The sequence below is a fragment of the Penicillium citrinum genome (genome assembly GCF_028827155.1).
Source record: "Penicillium citrinum strain IBT 23319 chromosome Unknown utg000009l:1.0-4274883.0:1.0-4276374.0, whole genome shotgun sequence".
NCBI classification, from domain to species: domain Eukaryota; kingdom Fungi; phylum Ascomycota; class Eurotiomycetes; order Eurotiales; family Aspergillaceae; genus Penicillium; species Penicillium citrinum.
Window position 1 is genome coordinate 1,839,153 of NW_026622694.1, and position 19,964 is coordinate 1,859,116.

General features: G+C 47.1%; 8 protein-coding genes across 8 annotated transcripts; 3 read left to right on the forward strand and 5 right to left on the reverse strand.

The window, feature by feature from the left end:
- Positions 1-1,833: 1,833 nt before the first annotated feature.
- N7469_010157 (uncharacterized protein) lies at positions 1,834-3,358 on the forward strand (the record flags this gene model as incomplete). Its single annotated transcript, XM_056649062.1, has 2 exons — positions 1,834-3,234; positions 3,299-3,358. The coding sequence occupies 2 exons, from the start codon at positions 1,834-1,836 to the stop codon at positions 3,356-3,358; spliced, it is 1,461 nt and encodes a 486-aa protein (XP_056496193.1).
- A 484-nt stretch (positions 3,359-3,842) lies between these two features.
- On the reverse strand, positions 3,843-4,511 carry N7469_010158 (uncharacterized protein; the record flags this gene model as incomplete). The annotated part of the gene is made up of 2 exons (XM_056649063.1): positions 3,843-4,192; positions 4,421-4,511. 2 exons carry the CDS (start codon positions 4,509-4,511, stop codon positions 3,843-3,845), a joined length of 441 nt encoding a protein of 146 aa, XP_056496194.1.
- A 653-nt stretch (positions 4,512-5,164) lies between these two features.
- On the forward strand, positions 5,165-6,933 carry N7469_010159 (carotenoid oxygenase family protein; the record flags this gene model as incomplete). Its single annotated transcript, XM_056649064.1, has 2 exons — positions 5,165-5,257; positions 5,329-6,933. 2 exons carry the CDS (start codon positions 5,165-5,167, stop codon positions 6,931-6,933), a joined length of 1,698 nt encoding a protein of 565 aa, XP_056496195.1.
- Positions 6,934-7,019: 86 nt separating this feature from the next.
- Positions 7,020-7,418, reverse strand: N7469_010160 (uncharacterized protein; the record flags this gene model as incomplete). Its single annotated transcript, XM_056649065.1, has 1 exon — positions 7,020-7,418. One exon carries the CDS (start codon positions 7,416-7,418, stop codon positions 7,020-7,022), a length of 399 nt encoding a protein of 132 aa, XP_056496196.1.
- A 1,001-nt stretch (positions 7,419-8,419) lies between these two features.
- N7469_010161 (putative chromatin remodeling complex subunit (Rsc9)) lies at positions 8,420-10,764 on the reverse strand (the record flags this gene model as incomplete). Its single annotated transcript, XM_056649066.1, has 3 exons — positions 8,420-10,311; positions 10,341-10,676; positions 10,728-10,764. The coding sequence occupies 3 exons, from the start codon at positions 10,762-10,764 to the stop codon at positions 8,420-8,422; spliced, it is 2,265 nt and encodes a 754-aa protein (XP_056496197.1).
- Positions 10,765-11,555: 791 nt separating this feature from the next.
- On the reverse strand, positions 11,556-12,033 carry N7469_010162 (uncharacterized protein; the record flags this gene model as incomplete). Its single annotated transcript, XM_056649067.1, has 3 exons — positions 11,556-11,758; positions 11,814-11,939; positions 11,985-12,033. The coding sequence occupies 3 exons, from the start codon at positions 12,031-12,033 to the stop codon at positions 11,556-11,558; spliced, it is 378 nt and encodes a 125-aa protein (XP_056496198.1).
- A 995-nt stretch (positions 12,034-13,028) lies between these two features.
- On the reverse strand, positions 13,029-14,543 carry N7469_010163 (uncharacterized protein; the record flags this gene model as incomplete). The annotated part of the gene is made up of 6 exons (XM_056649068.1): positions 13,029-13,362; positions 13,417-13,479; positions 13,556-13,627; positions 13,698-13,923; positions 13,994-14,073; positions 14,149-14,543. 6 exons carry the CDS (start codon positions 14,541-14,543, stop codon positions 13,029-13,031), a joined length of 1,170 nt encoding a protein of 389 aa, XP_056496199.1.
- Positions 14,544-17,512: 2,969 nt separating this feature from the next.
- Positions 17,513-18,122, forward strand: N7469_010164 (mRNA splicing protein SMD1; the record flags this gene model as incomplete). Its single annotated transcript, XM_056649069.1, has 3 exons — positions 17,513-17,532; positions 17,646-17,695; positions 17,818-18,122. Exons 1-3 carry the CDS (start codon positions 17,519-17,521, stop codon positions 18,120-18,122), a joined length of 369 nt encoding a protein of 122 aa, XP_056496200.1. The 5' UTR covers positions 17,513-17,518.
- Positions 18,123-19,964: the final 1,842 nt, after the last annotated feature.

Here is a 19,964-nt window from a genome sequence, read left to right on the forward strand (position 1 = left end):
TAGCAACTCCTATCGACTCAAAGCTGACAATAACATACGGTGATGTGCACGACGGAAGGGAATGTTAATCCAACTTGAACCTTGAGAAAGAAACAACAGCGGGATGCCTTCCGGTCCATTACATGAACACATGTTTTTAAGAGCGATAAATAAGCTGACTTCAAGAAAGAAGCTTGCTTGGCTGCAGCTGTTTCTGCCGAGACCGGGCCTTGGAGAAGTTGGAGAAATTCACAACATCCGCTGTCCACCAACCACTATGCAATTACCTCGCACGAATTACCCCGATGCTTCTTTGCTCCGAAAAAAGGAACACGGGGCTTGAACTGGGTGGGGTTATGCGCACGGAGAAGAGAAAATCTCTCTCCCTACCATGTCTCATACAGCACATAGTCTTGTTGGGGGGGCACAGGAGAGACGGCGATACTGGCAAATGAAAGCCCAAGAGCCTTCGTGTAAGCATTGACTAGACTATCATTACCAAGAAAGGGGTTGACTATCGGTGCTATGCCATTGATGAGAAATAAGTGGTTGAGATCAATGCCGATACCCAGCAGAGAAGCTTTCTAGAAGTTCATCCACATCTAACCATGTCCGATATCTATACATACCACGAAACCGATCTGTAGAAACCAATCTCGCCCACGGTCATGCAACACCCATTCAATTATCGAATCCCTGGGGAAATGAGGTGGACTGGTCGATTCTGGGGCATTTGATGGGGTATGGGGTGGACTATGGAGAAAAAGGTGGGTTTGTTGGACGCGGAGAAGTCAAAATGTGTTTCTATTACCCCTACAAAACTCGCGGGTGATGTCAAAAGACGGACTAGTTGACGCCCAACGGATCCTTCTTAGGTACGAGAAATAGAGCCATCGCGAAGATTCCCCGGCTTCTTTCTCCATTGCCTCTCCACAAACTCCCTTCTTCCCCTCTTTATTCTCCCCGGAGATGTCGGGAGGAAGTCTTGATTGGAACTGTACTAGGTAGCGCGGCCAGACTCGGCCCGCGAATATATGGAGATGCCCTAACTTCCGCCTCCTCATCCACTCCATTTAAACTTGTCTAGTCCGAAGATCTCTCTCTCTCTCTCTCTCCATCTCGGTGGGGAGCACGAATCATGAATCCGAATTCAAATATTTCCCCACCCTTTAACTTACCATAAAGTGGCAAGGGGCGAGAATGAGTTGAGAAGTGGTGGCAGAAAAAGGTACCAACAACCAACCACCAGCCGACAAAAGCGGGCCGAGAAACAGAAGAATCGCGGCAAGATTATTACGTTTCGCCGAACGCTCACTCGGAGAACCCTAAAAAACAAGAAAGAGTGGGTCTATCCACCATCATTCTAGGGCTCGTTCTGTTTCGACTCCAGATGCGGTCATCGCCCACTTTTTTGAACGATGCTGCAATTTCTTTTACATAAAAACCCCGGGGATCTCGCATGGTACAATAAGCCTCGTGTTCCCCAGAGATACTTCCTCACCCCGCCCCTCCAGCTGGTCTATTTCTATAGTTACGACCTTCGTCGCTTCGTTTTTGGCTTCAACTTTTGAAAGCGGCTCAGATCAGACGATCAGCTACTTCGGGTGGATTCCGATTAGGGTTTAAAGCGTGCGCCCACCCCGAAGACGCTTGAAAATTTTTGGTTAAGACGGCGATTTCACGGCGAATCTCCGAGTGTCTTCCGACTTTAAGCGTTTGATTCTTCAGAACTTGCTTTTCTTTTTCTGCTTGTAATAGCTTGGCCCTGTGCTAGCATCTTTTCCCTTTTTCTCTTTCTTTTCAATCTCTCTGCGCGACGACCTTACCTCTCCTTCCCTCACCAAGCCCTTCGTCATGGAAAACGACGAGATAATTCATGGTCAACGCGACCAACCCGCGAATACTACAACCGTCAATGAAGAGACCCCTGCTCGCGATGAGGAGAAGATGCAGCCCAATGACGACTTTGGGGAAAGAGATATTAAAGTTGGATATATGAATGAGGCGGATCGTCATGTTTATGAGAGTGGTATTCAGAAATTTAGCCGTCTTGGGTGGAAGCGACTTACTGTCGTTCTTATTGTCGAGGCCATTGCTTTAGGAAGTCTGTCTATCCCTTCTTCCTTTGCGACCCTCGGAATGGTAGCTGGTGTGTTGCTCACCGTGGGTCTGGGTATAATCGCCATTTATACCAGTCATATTATTGGACAGGTCAAATTGGCTTTCCCTGAGGTTGCCCATTATGCTGACGCGGGTCGTCTGATGGGTGCACGTCTGGGCTGTCCTGCGTTCGGTTTCGAGCTTGTCAATGTGATGCTGGGTATCCAATTGCTCTTCCTTACCGGTTCTCACTGCCTGACTGGTACTATTGCATTCAGAAATATCACGGGTAGCGAAATATGCTCCGTGATTTTCGGCGTCGTGTCTGCCATTATTCTTCTTTTACTTGCGGTGCCTCCCAGTTTCACTGAGATGGCTGTTCTGGGTTATATCGACTTCGCCTCTATCATTCTTGCTATCGGTATCACCATTATCGCCACTGGTGTTGAGTCAAGCAATGATGTCGGTGGTCTTGCGGCCGTGAACTGGTCTGCTTGGCCTAAAGAGGGTGTCTCTTTCTCCGAGGCTTTCGTTTCGGTGACCAACATTGTCTTCGCGTATAGTTTTGCGCTTTGCCAGTTCTCCTTCATGGACGAGATGCACACACCCCGCGACTATGTTAAGTCTATCTGGGCCCTTGGTATCATCGAAATCGTGATTTACACTCTGACTGGTGCTCTGATCTATGCTTTCGTTGGCCAGGATGTTGGAAGTCCTGCTTTGCTGTCCGCTGGAAGCTTGCTGAGCCGTATTGCTTTCGGTGTTGCTTTGCCTGTCATTTTCATTAGCGGTTCAATTAACACCGTCGTTTTTGGACGTCTCGTTCATGGCCGCATGTTCGCCAATTCTCCTATTCGATTCATCAACACCAAGACTGGATGGTTGACTTGGTTGGCTGTTATTACTGTCGGTACCATCATTGCCTTCATCATTGCCGAGGTCATCCCCTTCTTTAACGATCTGCTTTCCATCTCTTCCTCGCTATTCATTTCGGGATTCACCTTCTACTTCCCCCCGATGATGTGGTTCTTGTTGCTTAAGAAGGGCAGCTGGCGCGATCCCAAAAACATTATGCTTGGCGCTGTCAACCTTGCTGTCTTCCTGGTTGGCATGGTCATTCTGGTTGGAGGAACATACTCCAGTATTGCCGATATTGTAAGTTTATCTGCGGACCTTGGAGAGATTGACTTTGTTCTCAATGCTAATACAATCATTACAGATTGACAAATACAACAAGGGTACAGTGCACGGTGTTTTCACCTGCGGTTCTCCGGAGTAAACTCCATGCTCGGAATAGATGATTGCTTTTGTTATTCACTTTTCAAGCGTGTTGGATGTATGAATGAGCGGCCCGTGACTTATTTGGGCATGAAGCATAAGCAGCTGGGTCATGCGTATCGATCTCACGAAGGGTGGGCGATGCGCAAGGCTTCAGTTGCCTTTTCACTATTACCAAATCATGATAGATATGTTCAATAACATGTATAGACGTTATACGGAAGTTGATAGAGATGCTGAATGAATTGTACAATGATCATGAATTGAGCTGAGGGATCGCCCCGAATTGGATAGAGCCTACTATCATTTAGCGTATCACTAGGGATGATTATCCGTGCATGTGAAGTTGGACACAATTGCGTTTATACCTATCTAGTAGGTTGGTACTACACTTTAGTCGTACCCAGGTAAGTAGTGATTCGAGGTTTCGTGGTTCATTCATGTTGGGTCATTATGTCCTTGGGAATCAAACGTCCAATATCCATTTAAGTTCCGTATCGATTCCGCGAATAAACAATACTTGACGTTTCTCGAGAGGAGGGATAGAAATTCTGGAGTCCAAGATCCCATCTCCCTTGCTCATCAGGAGTCCTAATTTTCGAGTCTGATTTTTGACTTCCAGAGACTTCTTTGGGGTGATCTGCCTTTGCCTGGGTATTCGGAGCAGCGTTTCTGTCATCTTCGCCAAGTCGCTGGTAAGTACAAACCCGTGCACGATGAATACACTCCGAACAAGGTATCTCGCCATCGCAGGCCTTGCGAATATTTGCGCAACTATCACAAGCGTGCTTGGGTTTCCCACCCTGATGACCATCTGGGATCTCCTTGTCGTTCTCTATACGAGCTTTGCACGATTTCCAGTGCCGTCGAAGGACATCCCTTGGTGACTGTTAGTAGCTACCTCGGTGATACCTATTTATCCAAATCAAGAGTCTGCGATATTTTACATACCCCCGAGTAAAAAAAGACCCGCAGAATTGACAGGCGTGGCTTCTCTCCGTCGTGTCTAGAGAACTTAGCCACGGGCAAGGCTTACCGGAATCAACAATGAACGTTTACATACGAGTCAAGGAATGCCGTTTCAAATGATCCAGGCGTCCAAAGATCGATGGACACTGGTCACAGTGCCACTGCTTCTGCGGTGAGACGTCCATCCTCGGGATCCGCCAAAGTTGCTAAACCGCTTCGAGAAATGACAGGCGAGTCGGCACTTTACGAGGCCCGTGATTGCGAAATACTAGCTCCTGATTCGTCCCAATATTAGAAATCCGAAGATCCGCAGTAACGGAGGCGTTTCTTGGGTTAACGATGGGTTCGCGATGAATTCTGGAAGACTCGCGTCGCGAGCCTCCAGGGCGTGACGGCAGTCTTTGGTGAATCTTAGGGGTCCCTTGTATATGGGCAAGTTAAGTAGAGCCGAAGAGTGGATCACTCATACCCTGGAGCCTAATCACTGAAATCGGCGACGGGAAGATCAAGGGAAAAGTTTGGAACTTCGCAGATCGTTGGAATATTGGGCCCGGCGCGATTCCCCCGCTTGGCTCAGCCAAACAGCGTTGCAAATAAACGAGGACATCATCCGCTCGATTAAATTGAATAAGGCTGGCTATTACCCTGTGGTTCGACATCATATAAAAATGGTTAAGTCCTCTTCTTCCATTTATTTAATTTACTATTCTGAATTCAGAGATCAAGAAGCAGACAATTATACGCATTGAAAGTACATTGGCTACTCGGTACTTTTCAGGTATCAAATCAACATTGGAACATCACATCTCTAGCCTTGACTAAGTGGTATACTATCGGAATGCCCGTCTTGTTGGGTGATAGGAATACTGCAGTTGCAAGCAGTTCAAAGGACGTGAAGGAGCATTGGAATGATTGGCCCAACGAGAAAGGAGTATGATTATCTTCTCACAGTATTCTGAGCCCTAACAAAAACTGACCATATGGACTATTTCTATACATAAGTTCGATCCTGAATATGAGCAACCCACCCCGGTAGAACTTCGTGTTACAGGCAATATCCCTGCATATGCTGCTGGAGTACTGTATCGCACTGGACCAGGGAAAAGTCAAGTCCAGACAGATCAAGGCAATCTTTTCCAGCTCTCGCATTGGTTTGATGGATTCACACAAACCCATCGTTTCCAAATCATTGCACCCGATGACAACCAACCATTGGCCCGAGTCTTCTATAACTCTCGCTTTTCGAGCGATCAGCTCATAGAGAATGTTCGCAAAGCAGGGTCTAGAGATTTTTCACGCTCGTTCGGACAAGGACGTGACCCGTGTAAGGCTTTATTTAGCAAGGCTCAAAGTGAATTTGTTCCTTCTACAGATCCTTCGTCTACGAATGTCGGCGTGACCCTCTCAGTAAACATGCCAGGCCTTGGTTATGATAGTGGTGGAGAGTTTCTTGATAGGTGGACCGGTTCTAACAGCATTCAAAATCTCTATGCGAAGACAGATTACAACGAGTTCAAGCAATTGGACCCAGTGACTCTGGAGCCAATATCGAGGGCTTCGCAAAAGGACTTCCATCCTGAACTGGCCGGACCACTTACAGCCGCACATCCTCGTTCTGATCCGGTGACGGGGGATGTTTTCAACTTCAATCTTGAGATCGGAGCAACTTCTACATACCGAGTGTTCCAAGTCTCCGCCAGTACGGGAAAGACCAAGATACTCGCGGAATTTCCAGGAACCCCAGTCTATATACACTCCCTTCTTATTACAGAAGACTTCGTGATTCTTTGTTTGTGGGGCGCTCATTTGGACCCGTTGAAGGTCGCTGATGGGGTCTTCAAGGAATCAATCATGCCTACCGACCCTTCCAAGCCAGCAACATGGTATGTTATCGATCGCAAACATGATCAAGGTCTTGTTGCTACGTATGAGAGTCCTGCTTTCTTCTGTTTCCACACAATAAATGCTTGGCAAGAGCCTTCCAAGGAGGATCCATCTGAGATCGACATTGTTGCAGACCTAGTTAGAACGGACAGTGTTGCGATCATTGATCTATTGGGATATGAATTTATCAAGTCATCTCTCCCCAAAGCTAAAGAGTATATGGCAAATCGAGGACATGATCTGAATTCTACCATCACGCGGTTCCGTCTCCCAAATATTTTACGAGAGACAAATCTCGAGCCGAGGAAAGCAAGCGTTGAATGGTCTGCATGCAAGGAATGGGCGCCCGAACTGCCGACCATGAACCCTAACTTCGGGACTAGAAAGCATCGATATGTCTATGCTACTGCCTCACGTGGGGAAGCAACCCTCACTGATGGACTCATGAAATTGGATTGTGATACACAGCAGTCTCAATTATGGTCGCGTCATGCTCATACCCCCGGAGAGCCGATCTTTGTCGCTGATCCAAACGGCACCAACGAAGATGATGGTGTGCTTCTAAGCGTTGTTCTGGATGGAGTAAAAGGTACCAGTTATTTGCTTTGCCTCGATGCTCGAGATCTCAAAGAATTAGGCCAGGCACATGTCAGTGGAGCAGTTGGGTTTGGATTTCATGGACAGCATATCCCGACTATGGGTCTACCCACTGGTGACTATTAGCCAAGTTGAGGCGGATTCCATTTTCATCACACAAATATCTTTAGAATGCAATTCCCTCTCCCTGAATGCTTCAATAGGTCGAGTAATCACTCGATGTCATGTAGTTCCGCGTATATTCGACACGTATGCCCTGCATGATCGTGGATTTCCAAAGCCAACGTTCCATTCCGCGAAACATACCAGCCTACTGAGTTCTCTCCAATTCCTTCCCAAGTCCCTTGAGCGTAGAAGTCGGCTGGTTGAAAGTCGTTATATTGATCTCGGAATAATTCCATTGTTCTCTCATTGGCCGACTCTAAAGTCCTGAAGACGCCTTCAATGATGAATTCTGATTCGTCACTGTCAGTCGATCTTTCGTGAGCAAGAACGAAAACGGAAGACTGATCAACGACATGGTTTGCGGCATCTTCCTTGTGTGCTCTATTGACTTCCTCGATCAAAGCTGAGGGGAAGATAGCGCGGTGTGGGCTTATATAATTGTTCATCTCGGAATTGAGGTTTAATAGTTTGAGATTAGGAGGATCGAGATGATATGTAGTCTTGCAGCGCTGAAGTAAAGCCTTACAATAATGAAAATAGAATTTAATCGAGTCGTAAACAAATAGTGACGTCCCATCTTTAATTTCCATGATAATTAGTGACTTGAAGCGGCACACCATGGTTTTCTGGGCTAGTGTCCATGGTTTTCTGGAGGCCACGGTTTTCGGCTCAGTCCAACAATGGTCTTGCTTGTGTTTCAGGATACTTCGTGAAGAAGAAAAAAAGTCCTTAATTCATTAGATTTCAAAGAAAACTTTTCAGCAGAGTTAGGATATCGTTGCAAGCTTGCGGTCTTTCCAAGTGATCGATCATCTTAGCTGTCATGTATTGTTGGCGCCCTTGACAAACGAAATGCAGTGCTGGACTGATTCAATGAGGGTTTTGCTCTTTTGACACAGCACAGCGTGTACTTGAAATGAGTTTAGACGATAGGTATAAAGAAAGGAAAAATAGAAATGAATTGTATTGTTGGTTGGATTTTAATACCCAAATACTCTGTTCCTACTCCATCCCTATGGTACACGCATCATCGTAGAGACGTCAAACAAAAGCAAAAGTCAACACCGAGAAAGAAGACCATACAAAATAATGGACACCATGCAGGATACTTGTGAATCAGAATTCTATCCTCCTCAACCAGACGCCGGAAGAGAAAAGTTGAAGACAGCCACCCCCGGGTCCCGCAGGAATAACTCCGCCATACTTTTTTTTCGCACATAAGCACATTCGCGACTTGTCATTTCAACCGGCGGATGTCATTCAAGAAAAATATCAAACAACCCGGAAGGATATCTCTCGGAGGGATTTCCCGGGTGACAGAGCCCCAATTAATTTTGGGGGGAAATAGGGTATTAGTCGTACAAAAGACGGAGAAAGAAAAAGGTGCACCAGGTCGAAAAGAAGTCGGTGCGCGTGGAGACAAAACGGAAGATCAAAGAGAATTATGTCAATAGTCAACTTCCTTCTCCATGACCATAATCAACTCCGTCAACTCCTTGCGCAATGCACGGTTGCGGTCCCAGACCTCTACGATCTTGGCACGCTGGCTCACGAAGCAGGCCTTCTTCCAGGAAACATTGCCATACCTCGTAGCTTCGCGGTTAGGTAGACCACGAGCGATATTGCGCAGAACCAATGCTGCCTTGTAAGCAACTCCAATAGGCTCACCCTTCTCATTGATCGGGGTGTCCATATAGTACCACTTACGAACTATTCGTTCTTGGAGGATAGGTCGCTTTGTGCTTGGAGGTTCCGCATCCGCTGGTCGATCTTCAGGCAGGTGAGAAGTAATGTGACCGGCGACCAAGGAGGTATTAGCGCTAGGTCCTGAAACACGGAAACGGGTGCAGTTCTCCCATTGGCATGCATGGATGGGCGTCTCCGCGGCGTCCATTTTGAACCTGCCAGGTGTTTCAGTAGGCTGTAGGTTCATATGGTCTCCGAAAATATGAGTTCGTAAGTCAGCAGGGGAAACAAATGCACGTTGACACGTCTTCGAGGGTTTCGAGTTGTCTGCCCACTTGCAGTAGAGGTATGGGAAGCCGTCGAATGTATAGGCAGTCTCCAACGGCCGGATACCCTTGATGATAAACTTGGTTGCTGTACCAGGTCCATTGATGACTTGAGCTTGGGCATTCGTGAACGTGTTGCTGACATTTTTGATGAACTCTGCCGCTGGAAGAACGCCAATTCCCGGGAATTGCGGAGTGGCAAACCGAGTCTGGTAAGCTTGCCACAAGGCAATTTGGGTGATTTCGCACTCGGCGTCTTCGACGAAGCAGCAACGCAACCATTGTGAGCTGCGCTCTGGCTCTGATAACTCCATAAGCTTCTCCAAAAGCTCGTGAGGAACACGAGGGATGTCTGAAGGCGGCGGTGCGACCTTCTCTTCTTGCAGAACAGTTTCCTTCTTTGTTGGTCGTGCCTCGTATGTGAGGAGTGCAATCATGCGAGGGACGAAAACGGTTGGGAAGTTGATCACGCCCATAAGGGTTTCGATGTTGTCAGGACTTAATGTATATTGATACCAGAAATCCAGTGCGCCACTCAGTATATCTCTATCAAGATCCAATAGCGTATGATAATACATCTGTTGAAGGGTAGGCTTGGGCATGCTATCAATGGCTCGATTGACATCCCCGTCTTCTAGCTCTGTCGAGAAGTGAGTCACAGCCCAGAGAGCTCGAACGATGTGCGCTCTGTCAGGTGAATCTAGAAAATTGACCAAGGAGATCCACAGAGGGTCTTGAGAATCAGTCTGCATGAATTTCGTGACCTCTTCGGCAATATCCAAAGCATCATTCTTAATCTCGAGAAATCGAGGTTGGTTTGGTAGATTCATCAGGATCACGAGGAAGTCTCGCAGGAGACCACTGGCATATCGGGAAACATAAATGGCATTCTCTGCAAGAAGCACCATATTGCGTAAGACTAACGTTGCCTCTTTGACATTTCGAATCTGGTGGTTGAATTCAGATGTCTCCAGCGTATCAGACGGGAGAATTTTTGGAATTTGTTGGATCTTCTCAAGGATATTTCGTGTTCCATATAGCGAGTTCAGGACATTGACTCGGTCAGCCGGCTTGAGGGGATCGTATTCGAATTCCCACTTGACCCCTGTGCAGAGATAAGTGACGTCTAGTGCCTTTTGCATGAGAGTTTCCGCTAACAGGGGAAATCCCTCAAACTTGAATTTATCCCATCTTTGATTGGATATCTGAACTAGATGATAAAGAGCGAAGTCGACTTCGTCTGGAATCCCAGATTGCAGACCATAGTGGGCGCGCTTGTAAATATGATCGGCTGAGGAGCGAAAATTGTCAGAGGCCCAACCTTTAACTGGGCAGGAGGGGAGATGGGGGACTTACTTCTTGGCACTTCGAGGAACCGGAGAGGGAAATATGGATCGTAAAAATCAGGGGCTTTGGCCGCTTTGTTTCGCACATCATACAGACTCGCAAAAAGCCCAGGTCGGTTTCCCGGAGTCGGAACCTCCCGCGTGGACATCGGCAATTGTGTTTGGCCTTTCCCCTCCCAGCTGTCAACGGCAAAATGCGCGCTCTGCGGGTTCGCTGCAGGGTTCATTGTCAAATTCGGAGACACTTGCGGTTGTGGTGATGCAAAGTTCTGGTGGTGCGAACGACGAGCTGGGGCTGTGTCGGGGATGAAGGGCTGATTGACCTTAGGGGCCTGGCGCAAACCCTCTGTATCATATTAGCAAAGTTCAGTTCTCGTTCGATATCAGGGATACATACGTCGCAGGGAGGTTCTCTGTGGTGTTGTGGCAGACATCTTGAGGCTCTGCCTGTGAACGCAACGATCAAGAGCGCTTGGTATTGAGGTCGTCTGGGGATAAGTTGCGATGTGTGCCCCTTGCAAACAGTCCGTCCAGTCTCTATTCGACGCGTATCTCGGCTCCAAAAGATTTCTTCTTAAAAGTCAAGATCAAACGTCAAACTGCGTCGGTAGATGATTGACGCCTTTGAAGTTGGGCCTTGGATGCGAAAATCAAGCAACCTCAAAGACAGATTGTAGAATTTGGCAACTCCGACCCCGGTTAGAAGAATGTCGACAGTATATCTCGATGAGCACAAGTCGTAGCAGTCTCAACCGTAGAAAGGGTGGATGGCCGGGACAAATTACAGTGCGGGCGCGTTCGAGGCACAGGCTTTAGAGGGATGCGCCGATGAAGATGAAATGCTGGTGTATCCTGGAAATGTGAGGTAGTGTCGAGGGGCGAGAGGGATAAATAGGCCGCGGCGACAGAAGAGACAGGGTTGACAATCGTCAATGCCTTGTATGCGGGCCCTCGAGGGCTGAAAGATCTGGGACTTTGCGATCAACCAAATTGATCAGCCAGCGGCCGCGCATTTCGCCAGGGCGCGTTGATCGGGAAATGGTTATTCCGGCGCCGGGATAATCTGGGAATAATGTTGACACCTCAGGCAGCAATATCGTTGTTCTATACCCTCAAAATCATGAAGAAATACAATCTATGTTATTCGGATACCTAATAGTATGTCACGATATAGCACGAATCGCAATTATGTATCATTCTTCTGGTCAGGTACAAGACTTGCACTCTAGACAGAATTACATCGACCGCCCTCAGGCTTCTTGCAAAGACCCTCAACACATTGGTTTCCATAACAGCAATTTTCATCAGCAAGACACGGTCCATTGTCTTCATTACATCCAGGCCAATTGTCATCCGTGGGCCGGCACTTTGTTGCTGCACAGTAACCCGAGCAACAATTTCCCAGGGTGCTTCCAAAATCACATTGCGCTGGTCCTGGTTGATTATTCATTTTCATATTACAAGCTGCGAAGATGTTACTTACAGTAGACGCCTAGACAGGTTGCCGTAGGTACACAGGTAGTCACCACCGTGGAGCTGGGACTGGTGAAGGTCGCCGTTGTACAGAACTCGGTACCCACACAGGCATCGGCATCTCCGCATCCCGCCGCTGTAGATTTTAGTTATCTGTTTTGTGGCGAAGATAAATACTTACCAGCAAATGAAGCAAGCGAGAATCCGATGAAAAGATTAGAGAAGTGCATGGTGGTACTATATATTATTGAATTGTATATCGACTTAATTGGTAGTATTAGATGAATCAACTACTAATGCGGCAGTGGTAGACGTTCTGTGATTTTATAACCCGTCCTCCTTTGCTCCAGCTCAGTCATTTGACAACTACTTTCTAAGACATGAAACCCTTAAAACCATAAAATACGAAGCTTTCCTCTTTATTGTTACTTCTTGATTCAAAGATTTTCCGTTTGCGGCCATTCCAACGCTCGTATATCCACGCCGCCAAGGGAATACGAGCTAACACGAACTCAAGGAGTGGCGTATGCCGAGAATCTGAACTGTAGACTGAGACATTCACAATGGATTTTACGCCTTGTTTCTGATCTTCCGTAGAATTCCCTCGTATTAAATGGTTTCCTACTATGTCGGTCTACAATTACAAACAACCTCAATATGTTGACGTGTTGGCGGAAGATACTTAAATTCGTGCAACTCGCCAACGGTATGGAGATGGACCTTGGGGACAAATACTCGTGGATGGGTGAAGCCAGTAGAAGTCAAGTTAGAAAGAGGAGCAGGGGCCTTTACTACGACCTAATTAGAATTGACATCTGATCCCAAGGTCGCAGCCCTGGACTAGACACTAGTATCCTTGAGTCCAGGTGCTGTATACTCTGGATGTATTGCATTTCATATGTACTTCTGTAGAATATGAGATCCCACCAAGCCCACCTTTTCAAGTTCCCAGCTCTGGAGATCACTATTAAATATTGTAAGAGGCTTCAGCCTATTACAAACCAGGATGATCTCAGGGCTGAGATTCAGGGCTGAGGTCATCCCGGTTCCAGCTACCCTCTATCACACGTCTTGTGTATTCAGGACGAGGCTCAATCCGACTCGACCAAATTTGTACCTAGATGATATATGTATTATTCAATATGTAAAAGCGAATGGTAGTACTGTTTTGAAATGTCCGGTTCAAAGGCCCGTACTAGGGCCAATACTACTATACAAGGCTGACTCAATCAGCCGAGGATTCCCGTCCAGCACCTTTGCATTTGCCCTGCGCAACATGAATATTGCGTGCTGTCGTGCGCGTAAACACTGCTCCACAAACAGGACACTCTGCTTTGGCAACCACTCCTGACTTTTCGCGTTGGTGCCGTAGCAGATTACTAAATGTTGAAAACTCCCGGCCATTACAACCGTGATCCCAGCACTGTGGCCTTGGTCGCGAGCTCATGACATGAAGTTGTTGTTCCTTGCTTGAGGTGGTGTTTAATGAACTTGGGGAATAGATGGGTTCGTGGAGCATTGAAGATGTGTGCGAGCTGATCGAGGATTGGTGAGAGGATCTAAATTATTTGATGAGTATAAGAATGATGAAAGGATTCCAGAGACCTACTCACGGGACTGGAGGTGCATCTGGGAGGTAGTATGGATGCTGGCTCATCATATTATATGGGGGAGAACTAACACAGGGCTGTCAGCAACTATTCCAATACGCAAACCAGGCGAGGCTTGCCTACGGCTCAGGCTCAAACTTACGAGTTCATATTTGGTTGGTCGGGGATAACACTAGCTGTTGAGTGAGGAGCGAAAGGTCGGGGTATCGAGTGACTAAAGATAATGTTATATCCCGTTCTCGACAATGGTATGATTCCCTTCCCCTCTTAGAAGATGCACGCACCTGTGAGATTCATTCTGTTTTTGAGTGCTTCCAGGGCCTGTTGGAATGTATGAAGATGGGGCGGGAAGCTCTTGGTGGTAATTTGAGAGGGCGCTGCTGGCCTGTCCACTGTATCCGACTGGGTAGCCTGATGTTGGATATGGTTGTGGGGGTGGAAACTGTTGATTTAAATGCCCAGGTGGCGGTTGTAACGGATGAAAAGGGCGATTGGCCCAAACATATTCTGCTGAGGTTTTATTATTAATTCCTTTTCCATCTGACTAATTTTCACCCTGGAAAGATCAAGGTCATCTTACGTTGAGAATTTGGCTGCATTGGGCCAGCAAAGTATGGCTCTGATGCTACAGACATAGGGCACGGTGATATCCCAAGGTCACTGATAAGGATTGAATATCTAGTCAATGAAAATGCTCTGTTTCGATCAGGATTGGGAGACAATGTTTAGACTCACGTTCCCTGGTCGTCGGCCAATTGTTCTTTACAATTGACGCCGCCAAAAGAAAGCTGCCCACCTTGTCCAGAGAGAGACGTGTCGGAATCCAGAATATTAGAAGACAGACCAGAAGCTGACTCAGGTGATAATGTCGAGTCTTGGGGGTTTTGTAAAACAGTCGAAAATGCTTGTGCTGACTCCGGAGAGCTATTTAAGGCCGAGGCTGGACCATTAAAGGACCAGGCTGTAGTCTGATCTTGAAAGCCAGATGGGTAACTCTGGGTCTGCACTGGCTCGATGAGAGGCACAAGTCCAATGTCCAACTGCGAGGCTGAATCTTTAGGTTCAACTTCTTCCTCTTGGTCCCTGAAATGAGATGAATTATCATGTGAGCGAGAAGCGCCGGACGACATTAGGAGTTCATAAGCGTCGTAAACCGCTTTGAACTACACTAGTACACTGAAGCACAAGGGGGGCCAAGGGGGCCAGCAATCCATTAGGGGAAGTGTGTGATTAAGTGGCAGTGGCAGGAAAAAAGACGTAGTAATCGAAAGGCAATGTACATACAGTGGGCGTAAATTCGGCAAATATCTGGCGGGCCTGAGGTTTTTGGTTCTTGGGGAAATACAATCGGACTATCAATGGGCGCACCTATGAGTGTTTAAAATAAATCTCTAAACAAGATGGGCAGGGCGTTACAAAAGAGTCCCCGCAAACAATAGATCGATGATCCAGTTGGGTACCTTCTTTTTCAACCCGGTTCCACCATAGCCAACACCATGGCAGGGCTTCTAGAACGAGTCTACCAATGGGGGTGTTCACGGGCGAAGAAGTGGCACTTGAAACGCACTTGGTTGGCGTTAAACCCGACTCATTAACCCTTTATAGCATTTTACAACACAGGTATGCTGTAATATGCTGAAATCATTGCCTATCTTATATAGTGCGGAAACCGAAAAGACACCGTAAGACCCTATTGATCTTCATTTGGTGGACCATCCCACGAGATCGAGAGAGAGAGAAGGGAGAGAGAAAAAATAAAAAATAAAAATAAAAAATAACATAAAACATGGGCCTTACATGGTCAAGTGGAGAGAGTATTTTTCAAGCCCCCACAACTGACATCGGACTCTCCGTTGTTAAACTCAAGTCTCTAGCATCATTGACGGGAAAAGAAGCTCGGGAGAAATTGGGTCTGGGGCCACGGCGTATTGATCCTTGAGCAACACAGGGGAAAGCTTTGATTCTGGGTAAGGTGGACTTTTTCGCCCCATGCAGCAAATGGGCCCCCAAGAGAGTTTGGGGGCCGAGACGCCGGCTTCATGTGGGTGGCTGACCATGAGGAGATGAAAACTTTAGTCGCACTCGAGTCAGTTCGTCATTCGAGGTTTCATAAAAAGGCAAGTGAAAAAAGGAAAAAGAAAATCCAGTCACAAAAAGAGAAAAAAGAAGAAAAAGGAAATATTATGCCAATATAAGATGGCCGATCCAAACACTACGATGAAGGAACCCACACCCTTTCAAGGTTAGAAGAGCCCATAAAACCCATTGGCAAAGGTGTTTCAGTCCTTCATTTCCAATTCTCTGGTCCCATTCCCCACGAACGCGCCGTTAGAGACATTAGGGTCCCGGGATGATCAGAACGATGTTCTAAGCACTGGTGGTGGAGTCTCGAAAATCTCGCGAAGCCAATCTAATGATGTCTCAAATGATGGATTTGGAAAAGTCCTCGGGTCCGGAGAGTGCTGATCGCCGGGGCTAAATGACGGTGAAAAAGAAAAAAGAAGAGACAAAAACGTTATGAATGGTAAAATCAGTATTCGTGAGTCCGGATGCAAGCTTCGGACTGGGCTCTAACAGATTGCAGCCTTGTCTGGACTTCAATGGCTTCTCGGCACTCGGCCACCCTAATGACGCCCACAAAACATCGCATTTCACTTGGTGTATGTGCTGTGAGGGTCAAGTAAGCCACAGTGTTTTTCGACTTCGCGCATTTCCTATAGAATGAGCCATCTGTTTGTTGCGTCAGACCGTGTAACGCTAAGGGGCGGAGCCAGGTAAGAAACACATCCCCGGTAGCGAGTGAACGACCGGAAAGAACATTAATCTTGGCCAAGTTTGAAGTAGCAAGCAAACGACGACGTCTTGGCGCTAGGTTTAGTTAGAGATGGACATTTGTCATGGATAAAGAGGGTCCCGGGGATGTGGCTCTCTGTGTACTCCGTACCATGACACGCGATCGACCCAGCCCCTCTCCACATCCAAGGATCTCTTGATCACGCCGTGCCGTTTGGTCTGTCTTGTGCAAGGCACCTTTTTCCCTGTTTCTGTTACAGTCCTGGTTGGATGACTCGTACATAGTACGGTTCATTCCGACCTGCAATGTCAATCTGATTAGGCGCATCGGGGACCCGTCTTCGGCTTTGGTTCCATACTGTATCTGCTGTCTGCTTACCCCCCTAGTCCAGCCTTGCATGGGAAGCCTTATCAGCAGTATGATACCGAGAGGGCTTGGCATGCCAGTGCGAGCAACCAGAAAAGAAAAGCACCTGGATTTCCCTTTTGGGATATTTCGAGAGCTTCGTATAGCCTTCTGTACACTAACACGTTGGTTGACCGCGACGCACATACATAGTGTACTGGATCTGCCCGGCCTCCCGCGAGACCGTCCGCAGCCCCGCCGAACCTATAAAAGTGGAACTAAACCGAATGGAATGGAGGGTGTGGAAACTAGAGCACAGGACGTCCATATCTGCGGTCATCTTGTGGGCTGCATGGCGCTCTAGATCCAGAAGATCTAAGATATTGATTCTGAGCCCCGGGAGTAGGGTGGAGCTCACTGTTCAGTTCTACAGAAAGTGCTGGACATCATTTGATCGAACTGTGGTCGTGATAGTCATGATGCAGCTCCTCATACTATGTATGTGAATTTCCATCGAGCCTGAAACTGGAACGGAATTGGCCAGACTGATTTACTTCTTGAGATCATCCTAGGATGGACAGAGTAAATGTACATGACAAACAGTTCTTAGTGAGAGCGGTTGTCACTGGAGGCTCCAGTATTGATAGATCGATGTGTTGCGATGAATGATATATCTCTGATTCGAAATGATAGACAATTGATTGAAAGCATTGTAATTAGCGGCCATGTAGAATTAAGGTGGAGGAGTCCAAACAAGATTGCACTGGGAGTGTTTGGAGGTTCACGCTGTCGCTGCCATGGAAAATCACGTGATATGCTGCTTTCCATCACGTGAACACTTCCGACTCTGCACGGCGGACAAGCATCGATGCCCGCGACTGCCACACGGCTATCCCCCACCAACCCTGCGAGCTGCTGGGTTCCATCTTTGATCTTCTATCACATCTTTGTGCATAATCTGCCATCATGAAGCTCGTCCGGTATGTGAATTGCACTCTCAACCTCCATATTGCGGCCATGTCCAGCCGATGCGCGCTGGGATTCGCGAACATCTTTTTTCCCTACCAGAGCTGTCTGCTAACCATACTACCAGGTTTTTGATGAAGTGCGCGAATGAGACGGTGACTATCGAGCTCAAGAATGGTATGTGCAACCAACCAACTTCTCGTGATCTCGACCTTAAAACAACTTGAGGCGCTTCCAAACTTCCGCCCACCGCCAATCTCAAAGGAGCTAGAGTTGCTGACGCAAAGGCTTCTATATAGGCACAATTCTTCACGGTACCATCACTTCGGTCTCTCCTCAGATGAACACCTCGCTTCGAACTGTCAAGATGACCCCCAAGGGTCGTGACCCCCTCTCGCTCGACACTATCAACATTCGCGGTTCTACCATTCGCTACTACATCCTCCCCGACAGCTTGCCGCTGGACACACTTCTTGTTGACGATGCCCCCAAGCCCAAGAACAAGGCTCGCAAGGAGGCAGACCGTGGGCGCGGCGGTCGTGGCGGTGGTCCCCGAGGCGGCCGAGGCCGAGGCCGTGGTCGTGGTCGTGGCCGTGGCTTCTAGATAATTTTTCCTTAATATTTCTAAGAGTACAGACCGGCGTTTATGTCTTTCTTCGAAATGTCTGATTTCTTTCTCATTTTGCATGATCATCGGATGTCATTTGTTACCCCCAGGCTTCTTTCAATTGGGGATGTGAGAGAAAAAGCAATAGTTCTTCTATACAAAATATTCGAATTTTGCACGTGTGCCTTTCCCATTGTTCTTGTCCATATCGAAAGCAGGACTTTCCGTATAATTCAAATGAGTCCCTGCTCCTCATGTCCCATTTCCGAACTGGGATATGAGCACTATACAGAGTGCATCAATATAATGCCCTGCATGAAGGCTAGCCTGGAGAATGACCTCATGCCCGCGACGATCATGCATTTGACGGTCCTGACTAGAATACTACTACATACAGATGGTATTGCCAAGGGGTATTAGTCAGTGCTAGGTGCCTACTGTTGTATGTAGCTGTGAGCTTGCGCTAGATATTTCTAGTATCAGTTAGTCCTGGACTTGTGCATGACTCAAGATGGTTACTAGTACATAGTAAATAGATTGTCGCCAATTCCAAATCAAGATCTCACCATCTTACTTCCCGTACTTGACTTCTTGGGTTTTGAAATATCCCAAAAGAAATATAAGGTAAACAAAAGAGTTGACCCTTCTTATGATGGAGTACGGCCAAACTTGATAGAATGTGCTATCAATCACCCAATTGATTGTGCTGCAATTATGTTGACTTGAGCTACGGTATGTACTACATATTTACTTACTTGGGAGTAAGCACAGGCCAAAAGAAATCGATCTGTTCAGTTCACGAAGCCAAGAATATAATACCACGTCCCACAGATTTTGACCATTGTTTGAAGCCGTTAGCGTTCCGACCCTCAATTTGGACCCCTTGAAATTTAATATTGCCGTTGCCTACGGAGTCTTTTTTGGCCCCGTCGTCTCCATGTGTTGCCACTATCGAGCGTTGCCGCAATAGCGTCTTGCGGGCCGGGGTCTAGCCCTCTTTTCTCCAGATATCAAAGCAACACGAGGCACTTATGACGCTTACGCTACTTATAAATTATAGTAATGCAATGCCTCATGTATTTCGCTTTTCTTGCTTCGCAGAAACTCTTCCTTGAATCTTTAGGAGCCTCAAAAGACTTCAAAGTGTCGTCATCATTTTCTATACAAAGGTTCCGTGCTGCTCCGTACTTTCTAGATCGCCTGGTAGTAAGCCCAGAAATCACTGGTTCTTTTGGCCCCCAGCACCTTGACGCCAGATTAAAAAAACCGCATAAGATTTTGCCAATCGAATGTAACGACAACAAACTTGGCGTTGATTGACATCTCACTACTTGGTACGTCCTACTTGGGAAGCATGCTTGTGCCGTGTTCGTGTTCTCTCTCTTTCTTCCTGTCTTCCGTCTTCTTTTCGTTTTATTTCTCTCTTGCACTTTTATTTCTTTATCTTGTTCTTTTTGGGGGCCGGGGGGGGGGTTTCCTATCACCGGCAGTTGCTAGCCTTGATACTTTTCAACAGCCGTAGCATCTGGCGACAAAATAGTTCACCTACAATTCGATCATCTCATTGCTTAAAATCCCAAATGCGGGTCTTACAGCTGGTTCTTGATCCTTTTCTCATAGTAGGGCATCGCCATGTGTAGAATGAATACACCAACTCAATCAATGGGAATAGTTATGTGAGGTGACTGGGGAAATTGACTCGAATGGGGCCATATTCCATATTCCGATCAATCGGGATCGTCCAAATGCCCCGTTAGCTCTGAAAATGAAGCCACTTATTGGCAGCTTAGACCCAGTTTTTTTGGAAGCAAATGGGGCGGTACCGATTTTCGACGGAAT